This window comes from Paecilomyces variotii (genome assembly GCF_004022145.1).
Source record: "Paecilomyces variotii strain CBS 101075 chromosome Unknown C8Q69scaffold_37, whole genome shotgun sequence".
Classification (NCBI taxonomy): Eukaryota; Fungi; Ascomycota; class Eurotiomycetes; order Eurotiales; family Thermoascaceae; genus Paecilomyces; species Paecilomyces variotii.
The window spans coordinates 10431-31611 of NW_021167176.1; the positions used below are offsets into that span (position 1 = coordinate 10431).

General features: G+C 23.5%; 1 protein-coding gene across 1 annotated transcript; it reads right to left on the reverse strand.

The window, feature by feature from the left end:
- Positions 1–20041: 20041 nt before the first annotated feature.
- Positions 20042–20603, reverse strand: C8Q69DRAFT_448783 (hypothetical protein; the record flags this gene model as incomplete). Its single annotated transcript, XM_028629311.1, has 2 exons — positions 20042–20542; positions 20592–20603. The coding sequence occupies 2 exons, from the start codon at positions 20601–20603 to the stop codon at positions 20042–20044; spliced, it is 513 nt and encodes a 170-aa protein (XP_028480816.1).
- Between the last annotated feature and the right edge of the window lie 578 nt (positions 20604–21181).

The window sequence follows — 21181 nt, forward strand, 5'->3', positions numbered from 1 at the left end:
TTATATATATACTTTATCTAATAGGGCTATAAGGAAAAACAGTTATTAAATAGGGTTCTTAAGAAATAGTATAAGAATCTTTAAGCAAGATAATAACTATTTATTAAACTACCTGTAATCTAGAGATAATTTAAGTTTATTATTTTTATAATCTGCCTATAAAAAAAAGAATAATATATATAAGGTATAATTACTTGCACTATAATAATACTTAGTAATTAATTTTTAATCTTCTGCTAATATTATTCTATTCTACTTATTTATAAAAATTGTTTTAATAAAGCTAAAAAACTTCTTAAATTCTATAAATTAAAATTAGATTCTTAAATATACTTAATTTAGCTTTATATTTATAATTATCTCTCTTAATATATAATTCTAATAAGAGCAACTATAAGCTATCTATAAATACTCCTATAAATATTATAATTAAATATTATTATATAAAGAGGCTATAGCATAAGCTATATAATTAAATAATATACTAATAATAGAGCGCGCCTAATTTTTAAACTCTTTATAGTTTTTTAGCAGTTCTTTATATTAATCTATAAATTTCTTCTCCTACTCCTTAATAAATAAGAGTATATATTCTCTATTAATATTAATATAAGTAATATCCTTATAATTAGATTATAATGCTGTAAGAACTTCTAATAATATTACCTTATTATAGAGGTTAATAGCCTAAAGATATACCTATAGATTAATTAGCTAAATTCTAACTTAAGTTAAAATAGGGATATATATTAGCCTATAGTCTCTTAATTATCTTTTTTTTATAATTAATAGCTTTAGTAGCAGCTACTTCTTTCTACTTAATTAGTAGCTCTAGAAGAGCTATATAATAATATTACCCGGCTTATAATACTAGTAATATAAACTTTTCCGGCTACTTCTTTAAGTAGATAAAAAAGTTATTATCTTTATCTTACTACTGCCTTAAGAGACTATAAATATTACTAATATCTATTAGTTCTAATAGTTCTGTTATATATACCTATAATACTAGGTTAAAGTCCTTAATATTTAGAGTTACTTTTATTTATATATTAATATTAAATCTCTATATATTAGTGCAGAACTTATTCTTTAAGTTCTTAATATAATTAATATTAATATCTTAATTGCGTTCTATATCTTTCTAAGATATTTTAAGCTTTCTTATATCTATATATAATATTCTTAAATATTTATTCTTAAGCTCTATATAGATTATATTATCTCTTATTATTAAGAAGACTCTAGCTTTAGCTATATAGGCCTTCGGCCTATATAGTATATTAATCTCAATAGGCTTAAAATTTAAATAGAGTTCTATAGAATTTCTATAATTATAAGCCTTAAATTTCTTTTATTAATACTTCTAGCTAGATTCTCTATACTAAAATCCTAGAGAGTTTGCCTTATTATCTAATAGATATTTTTATTATTTATACTATTTCTCTAATAGATAAAGTTATAGAGTCTTTAACTTAAGTTAGAATTTTAATTATAATAGGGTTAGTAACTTATAATAGTATATAATAATCTTCTCTTATATCCTTAAAAATAATCTAACTTAAGTTAGATTATTATCTAGTCTATGCGCTATTTCTTACCTAGAGTAAGTTAGAATTTACTCTTTTTACTAAAGAGTATATTTAATAAAAGAAGTAAATACAATAAAAGAAAAAATAATATAATATATATACTCTTAATATAGACTATACCTAATTAAGAAATTATATATATATAGGTATATAATATTAGAGACTCCTTAAGCTCTCTTATTAATTATTCTATTATTACTTTAATTAACTATTACTAGTAAAATTACCGCTAATTAAATAAATAAGCCTTACTTACTTTTTAGAGACTAAACTTATAAATTCTAACTTAAGTTAAATTATAAGTAGGTCTATTATATATTTAATTTATTATTATCTCTACTATTAGTAATATCTTATAATAACTTACTGCTTATATTTCTTTCTTAATAGCTTATAATAGTATCTTAAAGATACTTTAAATTCCTAGGTTTTAATTAAATATACTTAATTAAAAGATTAGTATACAATATTTATTATTTATCTTATTCCTCTATAGGCTAAGTTATATATAGGCAATAGTCAGTTTATTTAGTAATATAGCTAAAGTAGCGCTAAATACTTTAAGTATAACCTTCTAGTATATTTTAACTTAAGTTAAAATGCTCTTTTCTAGCTTAGATTATCTATTTAAACTACTTTCTATACTTAGAGCTACTATAATAATAAATAACTTATAATTTCTCTTAACTATTGCTTTATAAAATCTCAATATTTCTCTTTTAAAACTACCTCATTTGATTTGCCTTTAGAAAAGAAAGATATTAACCCTAGGTTATAATAATTACCGTTAAGATTAATTTAATTATTCCTAAGGATATCTTTACTAATCCTAAAGCTACTTTATCTGAAATTACTATATTTCTTATTTAGCTTAATAAGATTAAGGGATACCCTTATATTTATTCTTGCCTTCTTTCTTTTCTTAATATTACTTAAAAGATAAATTAGTAAACTTTATTACCTAATATTAATATGCGAGATATATATTTTTACTTATAGTCTACCGCAAAAAAGCACTAAATAACCTAGTTTACTATATTTAATATGCTAATAAAAATATAAGTAGCTAATTTAATTTAAGATAAATAATTCTAGTATATTTAAGGAATTGCTTTAATTACTTCCTTAAATAATAAGAGAAAATATCTTATAATTTAAGATTGTAATCTATAAGATCCTAGCTAAAAATAACTATATTAATTTCTTCTTCTAGCACAGAATTATTTCTTAAAATTAGTAAAAAAAAAGACCTTAGTTTTATTATTATAGTATTATATTAATAGAGCTAAATTAAGGTAAAATAAGTATCTGCAATTTACAATAGAATAGCTATATTAAATAGCTTAATTAGGGGATTATCTATTATAAGAGAATAATATTTAACTTAAAAACTATATCTAGATAAAAAAGAAATAGCTATAAGAATAATATAATCTTAGTAGTTTAAACTTAAGTTAGAATTTTAGTAAGCTTTATAAGTATATAGAATTTATATATTTTCTGTAGAAGTTATAACTTACTAATTATATATAGATTTTATTATTAACTTATTAAAAGAATAATTTAGAAATTACTTTCTATTAAGAATAATAATAGTAAATAAAATCTATTCTTTAGTTTAATAACTTTAGCTTTTATAATAAATTATATATATTATTTAATAGTACTTTATTAGTACTATAGTTTATAAATATATATATATATTTCTATAATAATTATTTTAAAGTCTATATTAATATTTAATAATATCTTAAAAGACTATCTTTATACTTTTAGATTTAATATAATAATATTATATTTAAACTATTTTTTAGCTATAGATTTAAAAGGATATAAATTTAATAATAATATAAAATAATATAGAATATTAATACCTTTAATACTATAAACTGTATAAACTATTTAAACTGAACCGTTTAAGAAAAATCTAACTTAAGTTAGTTTAGCGCCTAGTCTTAGCGAATATTTTAGTTTTTTTTAGTTTTAAACTAAACTGCCAGAATATAGTTCGGTTTAAGTATAGTCTTTTTACCCTAAACTAAAACCCGCTATAGGCAGTTTAACTTTCCCTTAAATTAAACCGAATTACCTATATAACTAGTCTATATAATATATAAAGATATAGTAAATTACTATAAACTTATTATAAGCTAAAAATTTAAAAATAATATAATATTAGTAAATAGCAGGCAGATCTCTTTTATAAGTCTCTATAAAGAGATATTTATATAAATAAAATCTTTTTATTATAAAGTCTCTTTTTTTATAATAAATAATAAGATTAACTATAATTATATTCTAGGATAGCCTTTTAAGTATTAAATATATTTATAGCATATTATTCTATTAAATAAAATAATAAATAGTATAATTTACTCTATAGACTAAAAGAATTAAGCTATTATTTAAGTATTCTTAATAAATAATTTATAAAATAAATTAAGAAAAAAAGTTTTATAAGACCTTTTATTAAAGGTATAAGAGTTATTAAATTAAAATTAAGAAAAAATAATAAATATTAGACTAAGAAAAGAAAAGATTTATAAGAAGTATACTTAATAAATAATATTAACTTTAGATTAAGTAAAAGAATTAAAGGAAAAAATATAAGAGTATTTAAACCTACTAAATTATAAGAAAGAAAAAGAAATTTATAGGAATATAAGTTATTTAAAAGATATAATCTTTTTATTATAAAAGTAAATTATATTATTAATATTTAATATAAGAGAAAGTATAAAAAAGTTTATTTAATAAATATAGTAAATAAACCTATAGTAGTATTAGAAAGATTATTAAGATAAAAAGAGATTATTTAAGAGTATTATTACTTAAACCCTTAAAGAAATATAAAAGAAATATAGGGAGAATTTACTGAATATATTTAGCTAAAGATATTAAATATAATAAAAAAAATAAAGCTAATCTTAAAATGCTTAAAAAATCTTATTATAGGGGAAGCCTTATAGCTTAAAGAGAAAGAATTATTAATAGAAATATTTTTTACTAGAAAAGCTACCCTTATATAGACTTTTAAGGAGATTAAATAAATATACCTAGAAATAGTATCTTTAGTTATTATCTAGACTATATAATATAAGCTATAGTAAGTAAAGAACTTTTTAATATTAAAGGTATTTTATAGTATAATATAAATAATAGTAAAGAAGAGAATAAAAATTAATATCTTTAAATAAAGTTAGAGGCCTTATAAGAACTTATAGTTTCTTATAAAAAAGAAAAATAGTAAATATTAATTAATTAATATTATAATAAAGGTTAACTAGATAATAATAAAAGATATTAATTTACTCTCTTTAGCTAATAAATTCTTAGAGAAGTTTAATAGAATATTAATATCTATATTAATAGATTTATTCTCTAGATATAATTAGTTAAAATTAATAGAAGAATTATATAATTTAATAATTTTCTATATATTTAAAATTAGTTTAATTTGCTAAGCTAGACTACTATAAGAATAAACTAATATAGTATTAGAATTTATATATAGACTTATAAGGGCGCTTATTAATAATATCCTTAATATCTATAATATATTTTTAAATAATACTCTAATATAAGGTTTTAAGACTAATTATAGAGAAGAAAAAGTACTGTTTAAAATTAAAAGGTTTATATTTAAATATATCTAAAATATTAATAAAGTACTATATAGTTTTAAACTTACTAGTTTAACTATTATTAGAGAGAAGTTATAATTTATAGTCTTAAGGATTAAAGTAATAAGATATATATATAATATAAAAAAGAAGTACTTAAAATCTATAAAAGTAATTAAGATTTTAAAATAATTACTCTGTTAAAACTTATAAGAAGTAAGAGAATTTCTAGGGGTTATAGTCTACTATTAGATATAGATTAAAGGATATATTATTAAAGCTAAGCTAATATATTTAATATTAAAGAAAGGATAAGATTTTTTTTAAGGACTAAAATAGTAAGACTTAATAAATATTTTAAAAATAGCCTTAATAATAGCTCTAGTACTTAAGTTAATTAATTATAAAAAAGGAGGAATAATTATTATTAATATAGATACTAATAATAATAAATAAGAGGTATAACTTATTTAAGAAGAAAAAAAATCTAATAAAAGATACTTAGCTAAATATAAAAATAAAGTATAAATATAAGCAGAGAGATAATATAATAGAGAAAAGCTAAAATATAAAATAATATTAAAGGCTTTTTATAAGTTTTAAATATATTTATATAATATATACTTTTAGCTAAAAATAAATATAAAAACTTTAATTATATAATTAAATAAAATAGCTATTAATCTTTTAAGATTAATAATTATTTATTAAATTACTTAAATCTAGCTATTTAACTTTAATATTATCTATATAGTAAGAAGAAAGAACTTAGTTATAGATAAGTTATCTTAAAAACTAATAATAAAGTAAAACTTAGAGAAAGCTAAAGATAATAATATAGAGAAATTCTTAAACCTATAGTTTTATACAGTCTATTATATTAATATATAAGAAATAAAATTAAATAATATCTCTTAATTAATACCTATACTATATTAATTAAATAAATCTTTACTAATTATAGAATAGCTATAAACTATAATAAAACTAGATAATATAGACTAAGAATAATATATTAAGTTTAAGAAAGAGGCTATAAAGTATATAGTATAAGATAGTATTCTTTTCTAGAAAGTATAGTAAAATTAGCCTTATTAAATAATTATTAATAATAAAGAAAAGTAAAAAAAGATTCTTATTATTTTTTATAAAGAATATAGATATTAAAAATATAAAGTAAAATATAGGAAAATAGCTAATTAATATTAATAAAAAGGCCTATATAAATATATTATTAAATAGGTAAAGATATATAATAAATACTAAAAAGCTAATAAAGAATATATAGAAAAAGCTTTATAATTAATATTTATTCTATTAGGAAAATTAAAGCTATATTTAAATATCTATAAGATTATACTACTTAGTAAGAGAAAGACTTATATTATTATACTTTAAGATAACTTTAGCTAAGTTAAATATAGAGCGCTTAGTAGCTTTATTTTAAGAGCTATTATTAAGTTCTTATAAGAAGACTAAATTTATTATTAAGAAGTAATAGAGACTCTTATTAATAATAAAGAACTAAAGAATAAAGCTATAATTAATATATTAGTATAGAAGTATAAGATTAATTATATTAAAGTCTTATTATATAACTTATAAGTAAATAAAATAATTAAAGTTATATATAAGTCTTTTATATATAATATTAAGAAACTTATAAAAGAAATAGGGGTAAATTAAATAAACTACTTACTAGCTATAATTTAGGTAAATAAGAATATAGTTAAGATCTCTATTAATTTAATATTATTTAGAGTAATTATAGAATATAATATAGTGCTATTAATTAAACTAAAAATACTTACTTAGGAGATATTAATATAGGATAAAGTTAAAACTATAGAAAACTTTCTCCTTCTTTATATAAGGCAGATAGAACTTAAGGATTAGAATATAGAAGAAGTATAGCTTTATATTTAGTATATAAGAGAAGCTAGTAAAAAAGGCTTTAATAATAAAAAATAACTTTATAAGAAGCAGCTAATTAAAGGATAATTTATTCTATTCTATAATATAAAACTTAAGATATCTTATTTTATTAAACTAGTATATTATTAGCTTAAACTATATTAAATTAAGGAAGTTCTTTAGAAAGATTCTTATAAGCTTAAGAAGTTAAATAATATAGCTTTTTAAGATTTAATCTATAAAAATTACTTAAAAGGCTATTATTTATAAGAGAATTAAAATAAAATACTAATTATAAGTAATAATATAATACTTAAATAAGAAAATTAATAATTAAGTAATAATAATAATAATACTAACTAAATACTACTTAAATTAAAATATATAGTTATTATTCTAATACTCTCCTTTTAAAAATATTAGCTTAAAAAGAAGAAAATAAAAAGCTAGTAATAAAATAAGTTTAATATTAAATAAAAAATTAGTTTAAAAGAAGAAAAATAAAAGAATAATAATAAAATAAGTACTAGTACTATAATAGGAAGAGAAGGAGAATAAACTTAAGATAAGAATATCTTCTTTAAGGGAAGAAAAGAATTTAAAAATACCTAATAATAATTAAGAAAGAAGAAAAAGAGAGATAATTAAAAAATATATAATATTCGCTTAAATATCTTAAAAAAGTCTATAAATAAAGCTAAAAATAAAAAATATCAAATAAAGAATATAAGTAATAAATAAAGAATTCTTATCTTATTATAAAAACCTTATTTTTTATATTATATAATATTATAGCAGAAGTAACTAAAGACTAAATTAAGCTAAACTTAACCTTATCTTATCTTTTAAGCATATCTTTTTACTTAAAAACTATTTTAAAGAGTTACTCTATAAAGATATATATTAAAAATAGAAAAAAATATACTAGAAATATAAAATATTATTTATTAAAATAAAGCTCTTTAACTTAAAATATATATATATACTATAGTTAGTAAAATTTATAAGCTTATAAAAGAGATAATAAATAAGGCTAATAATAAAAAAGAGAAAGTTTAATTTATAAGTAATATAGTAGTAATTATTTTAAATTTTTAAAGTAGGCATAATAAAATAGCTAGTAATTTTTATAATTTCTTAAACTAATAGAAGCTATTAGAAAAAGTAAGAAAAAAGAAATACTAGCTATTAATAAACTAAAAGAATTAAAAATATAAATAGAAAAGAATTATAAATATATTAATAAAGATTATTATAAAGCTATAGAGAAATAAGGCTAAGAGACTATAGACTAAGTCTTATTAATTATTAAATAATTATACTAAACCTTAATAGCTATAGGAGAATTAGCTTTTAATATTAAAAATTAGAGAATAATAGCTATATATCTAGTAAGAGTATAGATTAATAGACTTTATAATATTAAGAGATAAGGAATACTAACTAAAAAGAGCCTTTAATTAATTAATATTAGAAAGGCAAGAGATATCTTAAGAAAAGCCCTTAATAAAGAAGGATTAATTTTTTAAAAGCTTATTAATAAAGAACTATAAGAGATTAAAATAAGAGTAAGAGAGAATAATCTTCTAAAGGAGATTATAGGAGAAGAGAAAGAATATTAAATAAAAGATTTAGATAAGAGCTTATTAATAGATTTAATATTAGATAAAAAAGAGAAAAGTATAGAGAAGGAGAAAAAAGAGAAAAAGAGAACTAAGAGTCTTAAGAAGCTAAAAGGGGAAAAAAAGCTTAAAACTTAAAATAAGGGGAAATAGCTAGAAAAAAGATATAAATATAAAGTTAGTATATCTATATTAATAAAAAAGGCTATTATTAACTTAAAAGGCGAAGAAGTATTAGAATTTTTAAGAGAAGAAAGAATTAAACCCGCTATTATATACTAAGTTTATATTAAAGAAGTATAAAATATAATAGAACTAAGAAGTATAAAAGATAATATCTTTAAAGAAAGGTTAAAAATACTTATAGATAATAATAATAATCTTAAATATTAAAATATTAATATAAACTACTAGAAATAGTTTTAATAGAGATAAAGACTTAATACTAACTTTAAGAATTATTACTGCCTAGATAAGTATAATATTAAAGTATAATCTTAGCTAAGTAGACTAAATATAAGTATTAAGGAAGTTAAAGAAATCTTATAATAAGTTAATCTTAAAAAGATTAATTTAATTTATAAACTATATATATAATTATTAGCTAATATAATTAATATAAGGGAGAATATATTTATAAAAGAAGCTAGAAAAGTATTAAAAGTAATTAAAAATATAAAGCTAGCGGTAGTAAAGTAATAAAAGAAGGGACTATTTAAAGCAATAAACTATCTTTATAAAAGTTTACTTAAAGAAACTAAATAGTCTATAAGTAAAACCTCTAAAAATAAATAAGCAATAGAATCTCCTAGTAGAGCCTTAAGAACTAATATAAAGACTTTCTTTTCTGTAGTAAACCTAGAAAACCCCTTTATTAAGAAAGAAACTGGGTATTTAAAAGATATATAGAATACTAGAACTATATAATTTAAAGATAACTTAGAGGCTAAGCAGATATTAGGTATACTTAGCAATAGCTAAATTAAAGGAAGAATAAAGAGTTCTATTCTAAGAAGTCTTAAAAGTATAAAAGATAAAAATAATATAGAAGTTAAAAAAACCTTATCTAAAGACCTTCTCTCTAAAAAATCCCTAATATTAAAGATAGTTTAACTATTTAAAGATCTTAAGTTAATTAATATAAATACTTCTAGTAATATATCTAGCAGCTTATACTATAAAGCTTAAGATAATCTATATAAGGCTAAAAAGTATCCTAAATCTAAGTATAAGAATAGAAAATATTTTAACTTAAATAAAGAAGACTTTACCTTAAATAAGATATAGGACTAATATATTTAATTAAATATTATAATAAGAGAGAACTTTAACTATTAAGAAGTAAATAAGGTTTTTTAAATTATACCCTTTAAAGAGAAACTAGTAAAAAGAATATTATAATATACTATTATAGAAGTAAAAGCAGCTCTTTATTATAAAAAGAAAGATAAAGAATTAATAAGGCTTAAGAACTTATCTTAAAGTATTCTTTAAAAGGTTATTGCTTAAGATATTTAAGTCTACTTAATCTAGTTAGTATTATATAGTTATAGTAAATATAGATTATAAATCTAGTATCTTAAGAAATATAAGCTAAAAGTATTAAACTTAGAGATTATAATCCCTAAAGGAGTAATAAAATAAGGCTTTATAATCTTAGGGATTAAACTAATTGCTAGAGATAAGTCTAAGAAAACTATAGGCTTAAGAGATATTATACTTAAATAGGGAGAAGTAACTTTTATTAGCGATCTATACTAGCTAATATTAAAGAATTAAGGAATAAATCTTAATAGTATTTACTGTTTTAATTATAAAGAATAAGATAAGATAAGATCTAATTAAGGAAGATCTAGGCCTTTTAATATCTAGGTAAATAGAGTTATAGCTATAAGTAAAGCAATACTTAATTAGCTAAACTAAGATTGCTTAGAAGTTAAAGCAGAGCTATATTTTATATTAAAGCAAGATATATTATTAATCTAAGATTATCTACAGAGGAAAGAAACTTAGCTTTATAAGTTAGGGGTTTTAAGGTATATATAATACTAGAAATTAAAGCGTTTCTGCTTTAAGAATAATTTATAATATTAAAAAGAGAAGATAGTATAAACTGTAATAACTAAAGAAGGTAAATAGAGATATTTACTCTTAAAAAGGAGGAAGCTATATAATAAAGAGAATTAGTATAAAGAATATAATTAGTTAAGAGGTTATATACTTTTACTTAAAGTCTTTAAAAGTCTATAAGTAAAGAAAGAGAAGAGAAATAAGAAAATAGATCTTTTAGTTATTTAAAATAAAATAATTAGTTTTATCTTTCTATTATTATTTAGTATTAGTTTAGTATTAAATTATTATTAATTTATTATATTAGTTCGCAGTTAGAGCTTTTCCTTTAGCTTTACTCTAAGCTCTAAAGTTAAATACTTTTCTTTTCTTTCTTAATACCTACTTACTTAAAGACTCTATATTAAGTCTTAATATATCTTTTTATAATACTAGCTATCTCTAGCTAAGTTTATATTAAATTTTTACTATTTTAAGACTATTAGAGTATTATCTTTCTTTACTAACTATAGGTTTTATTTATATATAGGATTTAAGCCTATTTAGCCTATAAATTAGCTTACTATTAAAAATGTTAAAGCTTTTATTAAAAAGATATAAGATATTATAGATTATATTTATACTTAGATTTATACTACTTAAGCCTATTATAAAGAGCAGATTAATTATTATTAAACCTTAGCTTACTATTATTATATATAATAATTTATTTAATTAAATATTTAGAATATTTATATTTAATACTCTTAAAAAAAAACTCGACTAAAAGAATTTTAGCTTATTTTATATTATTAAGGTTATTAGCTTATATACTTATTAGCTTAACTTACTTACCTTAATATATATTTATCTTATATTTAATATTAGCCTACTTTACTCTATTATTAAAGACTTTATATTTAAATAGAGATAATCTTTATTATCGCTTATTAAAGTTAATAGCTTTAAAGAATAAGTTATTAAAGATATTTTAAACTCTTAATAGAAATACTATAACTATAAAAGCCTTTAACTATAATATACTATTAAGTAATTAAGTTATAATAATTTAATTAAAGAGCCTATATATTATCTATAGTATACTTAAGAGATTATTATTAACTTTTACTGCTGCTACTTAAATAAGCTAAAGCTAAGAAATAATCTTAATAAAGCTTAACTTTAAAGAAGAGAGTATTATTATAATACTAGTATAAGAGATAAGAGAGTTTTAAAGAAAACTACCTTAAAGTATTTTAATAAGATAATTAACCCGCTGCTTAATACTTATATAAGAAAATATATAATCTTGCGAAAATATTTTTAGCGTATAGCTTAATTTAAATTTAAGCTCTTTAAGCTATATTTTATTTACTAAGCTTACTTATAATAGCTTCTTTTAATTTAAATTAATTAAATAAAGATTTTATAGCTAGTCCTAGTATTAACTACTTTATTTTATTTATTTTAACTTATTTCTTAAGCCTATACTATTGCAATATAGCAGTTAAGACTAGTAGTTTATAGAGAGAATATATAAGAGATTCTCTTATAAGAGAATTTAAGATAATTATATATATAGTTATAGAGAATAGTTAGCCTAGTAAAAGAGTTCTTATACTAAGCATATTAACTTAGAAAAAGAACTTAACTAACTTAATATAATTAACTAATAATATTATAAAGATATATTAATATTAATTTTACCCCTTATATTTTATTCTTATTCTAAGTTATACTTTCCTTTAAAGCTAGTATAAAAGTTATTTTATATTCTCTATTTTTTTTAACTAGTTATAAGCCTAAATTAGTTAAAACTTAAGAAAATAAATACTTAAGTAATATAAAACTCTTTACTAAGATTATAAAATTTAAAATAGTAGCTATTAAATACTTTTACGCGAGAGATATTATAATAAGATTACTTTAATACTTATTCTATAGATATTAAATCTAATAAGTATTAAAACCTATTAATAGTTAAAGGATTAATTAAATTACTCTATATATAGTTAGAGAATTAACTAAATTACTTTATATATAGACGAGAATATCTCCCGTTAATAATTCTAATAACTAAAAAGAGAGACTAGTTCTTACTCTTTCTAAAGAAAATTATAAAAAATAGTTTATTTATATAAAAAAATAGCTTATTAGTAAAGACTATTAAGATATTATTAAATGCTAATAATAAGATAGTAACTTATTATAAAAGAAAAATAATATAATAGTATAATACTAGATTATAAAATGCCTATTTAAGGATAATTAAGATAAATATATTAAAGATACTACTGTTAAAGTACTATAGAATTATCTTAAGAGATAATTTAAGAAGACTTAGCCTACTTAATAATACTAACTTATTTAATTATTTATTAATTTTAAAATAATATCTAGATAGATTATTACTAATATATAGAAGTATTTATAATAAATAAAAAAGAAAGTAATAGCTTATAATAGTACTATATTTTCCTTAGCTAAACCTAAAGCTAGAATCTAATACTTACTCTTTAATTTACCTAGTAAATATACTATTACTAGAATAGTAATTAATACTTATAAATATCTAGGAGTAAAAGATATTTTAGCTATTTTTAAGGAGGCGAAAGCTAAATTTTAAGCTTCTCTATTAAGCGCATTCTATGCGAAAAAGTAAGAATTTATTAAATACTATATATATAAGAAAAACTATTTTATTAAAGACTGCCTATAATTACCTATAGCTTAATAAGCTACTTAGAATACTTAAAGATAGAGAAAGAAATCTTTAAAGAGCTTATCTCTACCTATAGACTAGAAACTAGTAAAGATAATAGCTAAGCTATTCTAGGAAATCCGATCCTTAAAGGAGAAAAGATCTTAGAGAAAAAAGTAAAAGGCTTATAAGGCAGAGAAAATCTCTAATACTAAGTTATTATATTTAAAGCCTAATTTAATTATATTAAATAATTAAGTCTCTTATAAGATTACTTACTTATTAAAGAATATAATTAATAAGAATTTACTCTAATAGTATATTAATAGCAGTGCTAATTTATATATAATTAATAAGACTTACTATTTTAAAGAACTATTAGTAAAGATTAAAAAGAGGTATATTTAAATAGGAGGAGAAATCTTATATATAGAGTATATAGATACTACTGCGCTAAATAGACAGAATAGAAAAGTTATATATTTAGAGAATATATTACTTATTTTAAAGCTTAGAGTAAATCTATTATTAATTAAGAAATTTTACTAGTAATTTAACTTATATAATTACCTTAATACTAGTTTAATATCTATATTAAATAGATCTAATAATATTATAATTTAAGATATATTTAAATATAGAGTTTATATTATAAAGAAAATCTTCCTAGACTTAATACTAAAGCTATATACCGCTATATATAGCTAGCTTATATATAAGAAAGATTAAGCCTATTGCGCTATAGTTACTTCTTAAGATAATTTTAAAGAAGCTTTCTCTAAGATTAATAATAATAATTATAGATTAAGATACTTTAATAAACTCCTCTATAAGAGAAATATAAGGGATTAAATTTAAGAGAAGTATTAGCTTTAATATAGGCGAATTAATTACCTTAAACTTAAAAAGATTAGAAGCCTGCATAAAATAATAATACTAGAGAAATTAATTAACGTTATTAGTAACTATTAATATATAATCTATACTATAGCTAATATTAAGAATAAGAGAGATACAATAAGTAAATAGAAAGAAAGCATTCTAGAACTAATCTATATAAATATATGCAGTTAGATACTAGAGTTAAGAGATAAATATATTTACTTCTTAACTATTATAGATAACTACTTATAGAAAATATAGATATTTTTAATAAGAGCTAAATCTAATACTAGTCTTATCTTAAATAAATAGAAAAGAGAGATTAAAACTATTATTAATTTTAAAATACTTAGTATTTAATTAGATAATATATTAGAACTTAAGAATATTTTTAAAATATAGAGAAAGGATTTTAGTATTTACTATAAATCGACAGTTCTATATATATTAACCCAGAATAAAGCGGTTAAGAGAGTATATTAGACTATTAAGAGAGGAACCTTGTAAAGAATAAGGGTTCCTAGAAGTTGCTAGCAAATTACTCTACTAGCAATTATAGCGAGAGAAGTAGCAGCTTCGCGTATTTAGCTCGGAGAAGGGTCTATCGGCGAGATAAAGGGTTAACTATTGTAATAAAGGGTCTAACTAGCGTAGAGAAGGGTTTACGCTAGAGGATTCTAGTAGTAAAGAGTCTATATAAGTAAGGAAATAGTAGAGTATATATTATATTAAAACGAATTGCTGGCCTCTAGTAAGATAGTAATCTAAAGCCTATTTATATTCTAAACCTTAAGTACTTCTTAGCTTTATCTTATATAAATCCTAAAAGTAAGAAGAGCGAGGTTTAATTAATTACCTCAGTATTATATTCAGATTTAGGGCTTTACTATAATTCTATAAGCTTATATTTTAGCGAGAAGCTAGGGGTATAATAAACCTATACTATACTTAAAGATATTAATTTTCTAATTAAGCTATAGGTAAAAGCTACTTAGACTAATATATAGATTAAGAATAAAGTATTAAATAGACTAATAGTTAATAGAATATAAGTAACTCCTAAGAAGGTATTTACTAGAGTAAAACTATTTATTAATTACCTAAGAGTATAAGGATACTAGGTAGTATTATATATAAACCCCGATTTACTACTGCTAGAAATATAGAGAGATAAGTTAATAAACTGCAGATACTTATACGTATTTATTAAATATATTAAAGGCACAGATAAATAGTAGAAAGTTTAAATACCTAATATAAGAAAAGTTATTAAGACTTATTAAGCTAAATTCTTCGAGAATAAATAAGGAGAAAATATTAATCTCTATATCCTATAAAGGACTATACTAAATATAGCTTTAATAAGGAACTTAAAGGGGCGACTAGCTATATAAACTAATGCGTTATTAGCTTAATAATCTAATTAGCTAAGGTTTTATAAGTTTAAACTTATAAGACTACCTAATAAATTAGAACTACAGAATATTAATATTAATAACTAGGTACTAAGTAATAGAAGATAGATATCTTATACGCTTATATCTTCTAGACTTTCTTAAGACTAGGAGGAAGAGGTTATAGAAGGCTTTCCTAAGAGTACTAATAACTAAATATTAAAGAATTAGAAGGCGAAGGCTATAGAAAGCTTCTTTAAGATAATTTTAAGGAATAATTATAAGAATATACCTATCTTAGACTATGCGCAAGAGACTATACTATATATACAGATTTAGATATTATCTTATATTAAGATCCCTGCGATAATAAAGTAAAAGAGAGAGATATATAAGCTTATAGAGAACGAACAGAATATAAAGCTCTATAAAGCAATACTTGCTCTAAACCTTATTACTCTAGGAATTATCTTAAATAAAGAGGAGTATATAGATTATATATTAAAAGCAGCTCTCGCTGCTAAAGAATATATTCTAATCTCTAACTTTTATACGGCCGCAGTTAATAATCTTATATAAAGTAAATTATAGAAAGAGGCTTTTAAAGCTAAGATAAATATACTATAAGTAAATAAAACTTTTAAAGTAATTATTCTATTAAAGGAAGCTAATATTATAATTAGCAGATAAGTACTAGCTATAAAGTATAATCTAGATAATTTTCTATAAAAGCTAAAGGCCTATCTTATTACTTATAAATTTACCTAGAAGTATAAAATTAACTTTAAATATACTTTTACTTTAACCCTGCGCTATAATACGCTATAGGTTTTCTTAGCTATAATAGCTATAGAAGACTATAAGTGCTATATAGTAAATATTAATAATGCCTTTATTAAGTTAATATTAAAGGAGAAGATTTATATAATAGCTTTACTTAAAATAAATATTTTACTAGGAATAATACTTAAAGTCTTAAAATCTCTATATAGTTTAAAGTAAGTAGCATAAGATTAAAACTACTCTTATATTAAAATACTGTAGAGAATAAGATTTATTTAAATAGATATAGACCTATGCTTACTATAATACCTAGAGAAAGAGATTTTAATCTTAGTATATATTAATAATATCTTAATCGGCTTAAAGTAAATAAAGTATATTAACTAGTTTAAATAAGAGTTTAGAATAGTATATAAGATTAAGGACTTAGAAGAAGTAGATAAAATACTTAGTATTTAGATTATTTGCAATAAAGCGGAAAGAATATTAATTATAAGTTAATCTTACTATACTTAGAAAATCTTATCGAGATATAGAATAAATAAGGAGAAAGCTTACCCCGTTAGTATTCCGCTAAATAAGTATAATTATTTAAAATTAACTAGTCTATAAGATAAAAGGGCTAACTAAAGAGAATATTAAAAGATTATTAAAGTACTTATTTACTTAGCGATTTTAATAAGACTAGATATTATATTTGCAGTAAGATAATTAAGTTAATACTTATTTAATCTATTTAAAAGCTATTTTAAGCTATTAAAATCCTTAATAAGATACCTATAGTTAACTATATATTTAAGCCTCTAGTTCTATAAGAACTAAGATTAAAAACTTATAAGGTATTTTAATTTAAATTACGCGATAAATAAGATAGACTAAATATTAATTCTAAGAAATATTTTTACTATAGTAAGCTATTTAATTAATTAATTAAGTTAGAAATAGAAGTCTATTATAACTTTAATAATAGAGACTAAGTATATAGCTATATATTAAGCAATAAAGTAATTATAATAGCTAGTATTACTTTTACGCGATATAGATTATAGTAAATATATTAGTTTAAACTAATATAAGCTAATTATAAAGGAAGAACTATTTTTTATAATAAGCTCTTTAATAAAACTCTTTAAGAATAATTAAGTATCGCTATTTTTAATTAGAGATACTTATACTTATAATAAATTAAACTATATTAATATTATATATTACTATATATGTAATCTATACTAAAGAAATTAAATTAATATAGAATATATTAGGACTAAGAATATAATAGCTAATAGATTTATTAAACCGCTCTTAAAAATAGGCTTCGCTAAGTTTATTAAGTAACTAAGACTTATTAAGATAGTAAGTTTAGACTAAGGAGAAGTATTACAATATAGCAGTTAAGACTAGTAGTTTATAGAGAGAATATATAAGAGATTCTCTTATAAGAGAATCTAGGATAATTATATATATAATTATAGAGAATAGTTAGCCTAATAAAAGAGTTCTTATATTAAGTATATTAGCTTAAGAAGAGAACTTAATTAACTTAATATAATTAACTAACTATATTATAAAGATATATTAATATTAGTTTTACCTCTTATACTTTATCTTTACTTTAAGTTATACTTTCCTTTAAAGCTAGTGTAAAAGTCGTTTTATATTCTCTATTCTTTTTAACTTATATCTTAATAATAAGCAGTTAATTTTAATAGGTTACTATTATATATTAAGCTAAAGTACTATAATAATATTAAAATATTTTTAAATTAAATTATATAAAGTAATAATTTAATCTATAAGCTAATTAATACTTATAAATTAAGTTTAAGAAATATTTTAAAAGAGAATAAAGATTAAAAAATAGATTTAGCTAAATAATAAACTTATAGTAAAGAGAGTAAAAAGGAAATAAAACCTAAGAATAAGCTTATATAATTAAAATACAGGTAGTAGTAATAGTATACTATTAGTATATAATTAGATTTTTAAATTTATTCTTTAATTTATATAATTAAAATATTATAATTAGATTTTAAGTTTATTTTTATATATATTTTATTATATATAATAATTATATAATAGTAATATATATAAGGTTTAAGCTAAACTTATAAACTTTTAAGTTTAGCTAAATGTTTTAGCTTAGCTAAATAAATTAAGCTAAACTTTTTAGCTTAGCTTAATAGGTTAAGCTAATATTTTTAATAAAACTTAAGAGTCTTAATAAGTTAAGCTAAATTAAGCTAAGCTATAACTTAACTTAATATTAATATTAGCTAATACTAGAAGCTAGCTTAAGATAATAATAATTAAATAATATAATAAGTTATTATAATAGCCTTTAAAATACTTTTAATAATAATTAAGCCTTAAATAATTTTAATATACTACTAAAATAATATAGTATAGAGAATAAAGAAGTTATTCTTCTATTAGCTATATAAGGAAGTAATTATATAGCTAAGTTATTACTTAAAGCTTTTATACTTTATACCTTTATTAAAGTAATAAGTAAGCGATACTAAAATAATATTATATACTATATTTATATTATATAATAGCTTATTTTAATTTAATTTAATTTAATAAAAATTCTATAGCTAGTTTTAATATTAATTACTTTATTTTATTTATTTTAATTTAATTCTTAAGTTTATACCTTAATAGCTTATTTATAATAGCTTATTTTAATTTAAATTAATTAAATTAAAGTTTTATAGCTAGTTTTAATATTAACTATTTTATTCTATTTATAGTAATCAAATTTCTAGGCTTATATTTTAACACTATATAGCTCTAACCTATTAGGGGGAACGATTTAGTATGGGAAAAACGCACCTTGCCATTTTTCCCATACAAAGTGGGCCACTTTTTTTCGCCCACTGAGCATGCCACGAGGGACTTAGTCGTGAGCGCCGGTCGGGTGGGCCACCAACTGGCGAGCCGCCGCCCACCCGCCCGCAGCCCCCCCCCGGCCTGGATCCGGGCCCGCCGCAGGTTCAGAGCACGCGCTGTGCCTTATATTGGCCGGGGGAGGGGGTGGGAAGCGAGGAGGGAGGGGAATAGGCGGTGCACCGGGGATGGGGAAGAGAGATATATATTGGTGTACGGACCGGTGGTGTGATATATATATATATGTATGGGGTGTATGTACACATGCACCCCCCTTTCACTGCACCTACCCGGAACGGCCCCCCTCCGGGTAAGGCCTTTAACTGCACTTACCCGGAACGACCCCCCTTCCGGGTAAGACCTTTAACGGTACTTAACGGGAATGACCCCCCCCCGGGGGCGGCACGCCGACCGGTCACGTGACCTCGCCGGCCACGCCTGCACCGACTCCCTCCCGGTAAGACCTTTACCCGGAGCGACCCCCCGGGGCACCCCCCCCCCCCCCCCCCCCCCCCCTTTAACGGTACTTACCCGGAACGACCCCCTTCCGGGTAAGACCTTTAACTGCAACTCCCCCTCCCCGGTAAGACCTTTACCCGGAGTGCCCCCCCCCCGGGGCTAGGGTTCCGGGGTCTCGCGCCCGGGAGCCCTTACCCGGCGGGACGCCTGCGCCCCGGCCCCTCTGCCTGCCTGCGCCTCCGGCCTCCCCGCGAACGGTGCCGCCCAAGGCCGATTCCTCCCGTCCCATTGTCAACTGGCGGAGGCCCACTCCCCGCCAGTCTCTCTCTCCCCCCTCCCCGCGGCCAGGACCCCCAGCCGGCTGCCCCGGGGGCCCTCCCGCCCCGGGGGCTACTGCACGCAGCTCGCCCCCGGCCTCCCCGTACGGCCCAGTTACCGGCCGCCGGGGCACCTCCTTTCCTCCCTCTACGCTGCCGGGCTGCGATCGGGACCGACTGCGCTCCAGGGCCGGTCCACTGCCCGCCTGCCCTGAGACCGCCGGCTCCCTGCCCCCGGCCGTGGCGCCCGGCCACAGTTCCTTCCTCATAGACTCTCCGACCTCAATTGAGCTTGGATCCTGCGTGCAACGGTTCCCCTGTCCCAAAGTCGCTGCCGGGGAACGATTTTGTATGGGAAAAACGCACCACATGGGCCATTTCCCCCCATACAAAGTGGGCCACTTTGTCCGCGCGGCCAAGGCCCTGGACCGAGTGGGCCAGCAACTGGCCGATCCGGGGTCCCTGCAACGATGGAGTGTCCGGGGGTAGTGCCGGTAAGGACCACGCCTGCACCGATCCCCTCCCGGTAAGACCTTTACCGGGAACGACCCCCCCGGGCACCCCCCCGGGGGTACCCCCTTTAACGGTACTTACCCGGAGCGACCCTCCCGGGGCACCCCCCTTTAACTGCACCGACCCCCTTCCGGGTAAGGCCTTTAACTGCACTTACCCGGAACGCCCCCCTCCCGGTAAAGGTCACGTGACCGTGCCGGCCTCTCCCTCCCGGTAAGACCTTTACCGGGAACGACCCCCCCCGGGCACCCCCCCCTTTAACGGTACTTACCCGGAGCGACCCCCCCGGGGCACCCCCCTTTAACGGTACTTACCCGGAACGCCCCCCCCGGGCACCCCCCCTTTAACTGCACCGACCCCCTCCCGGTAGGACCTTTAGCTGCACTTACCCGGAACGCCCCCCTCCCGGTAAAGGTCACGTGACCGTGCCGGCCTCGCTGCAC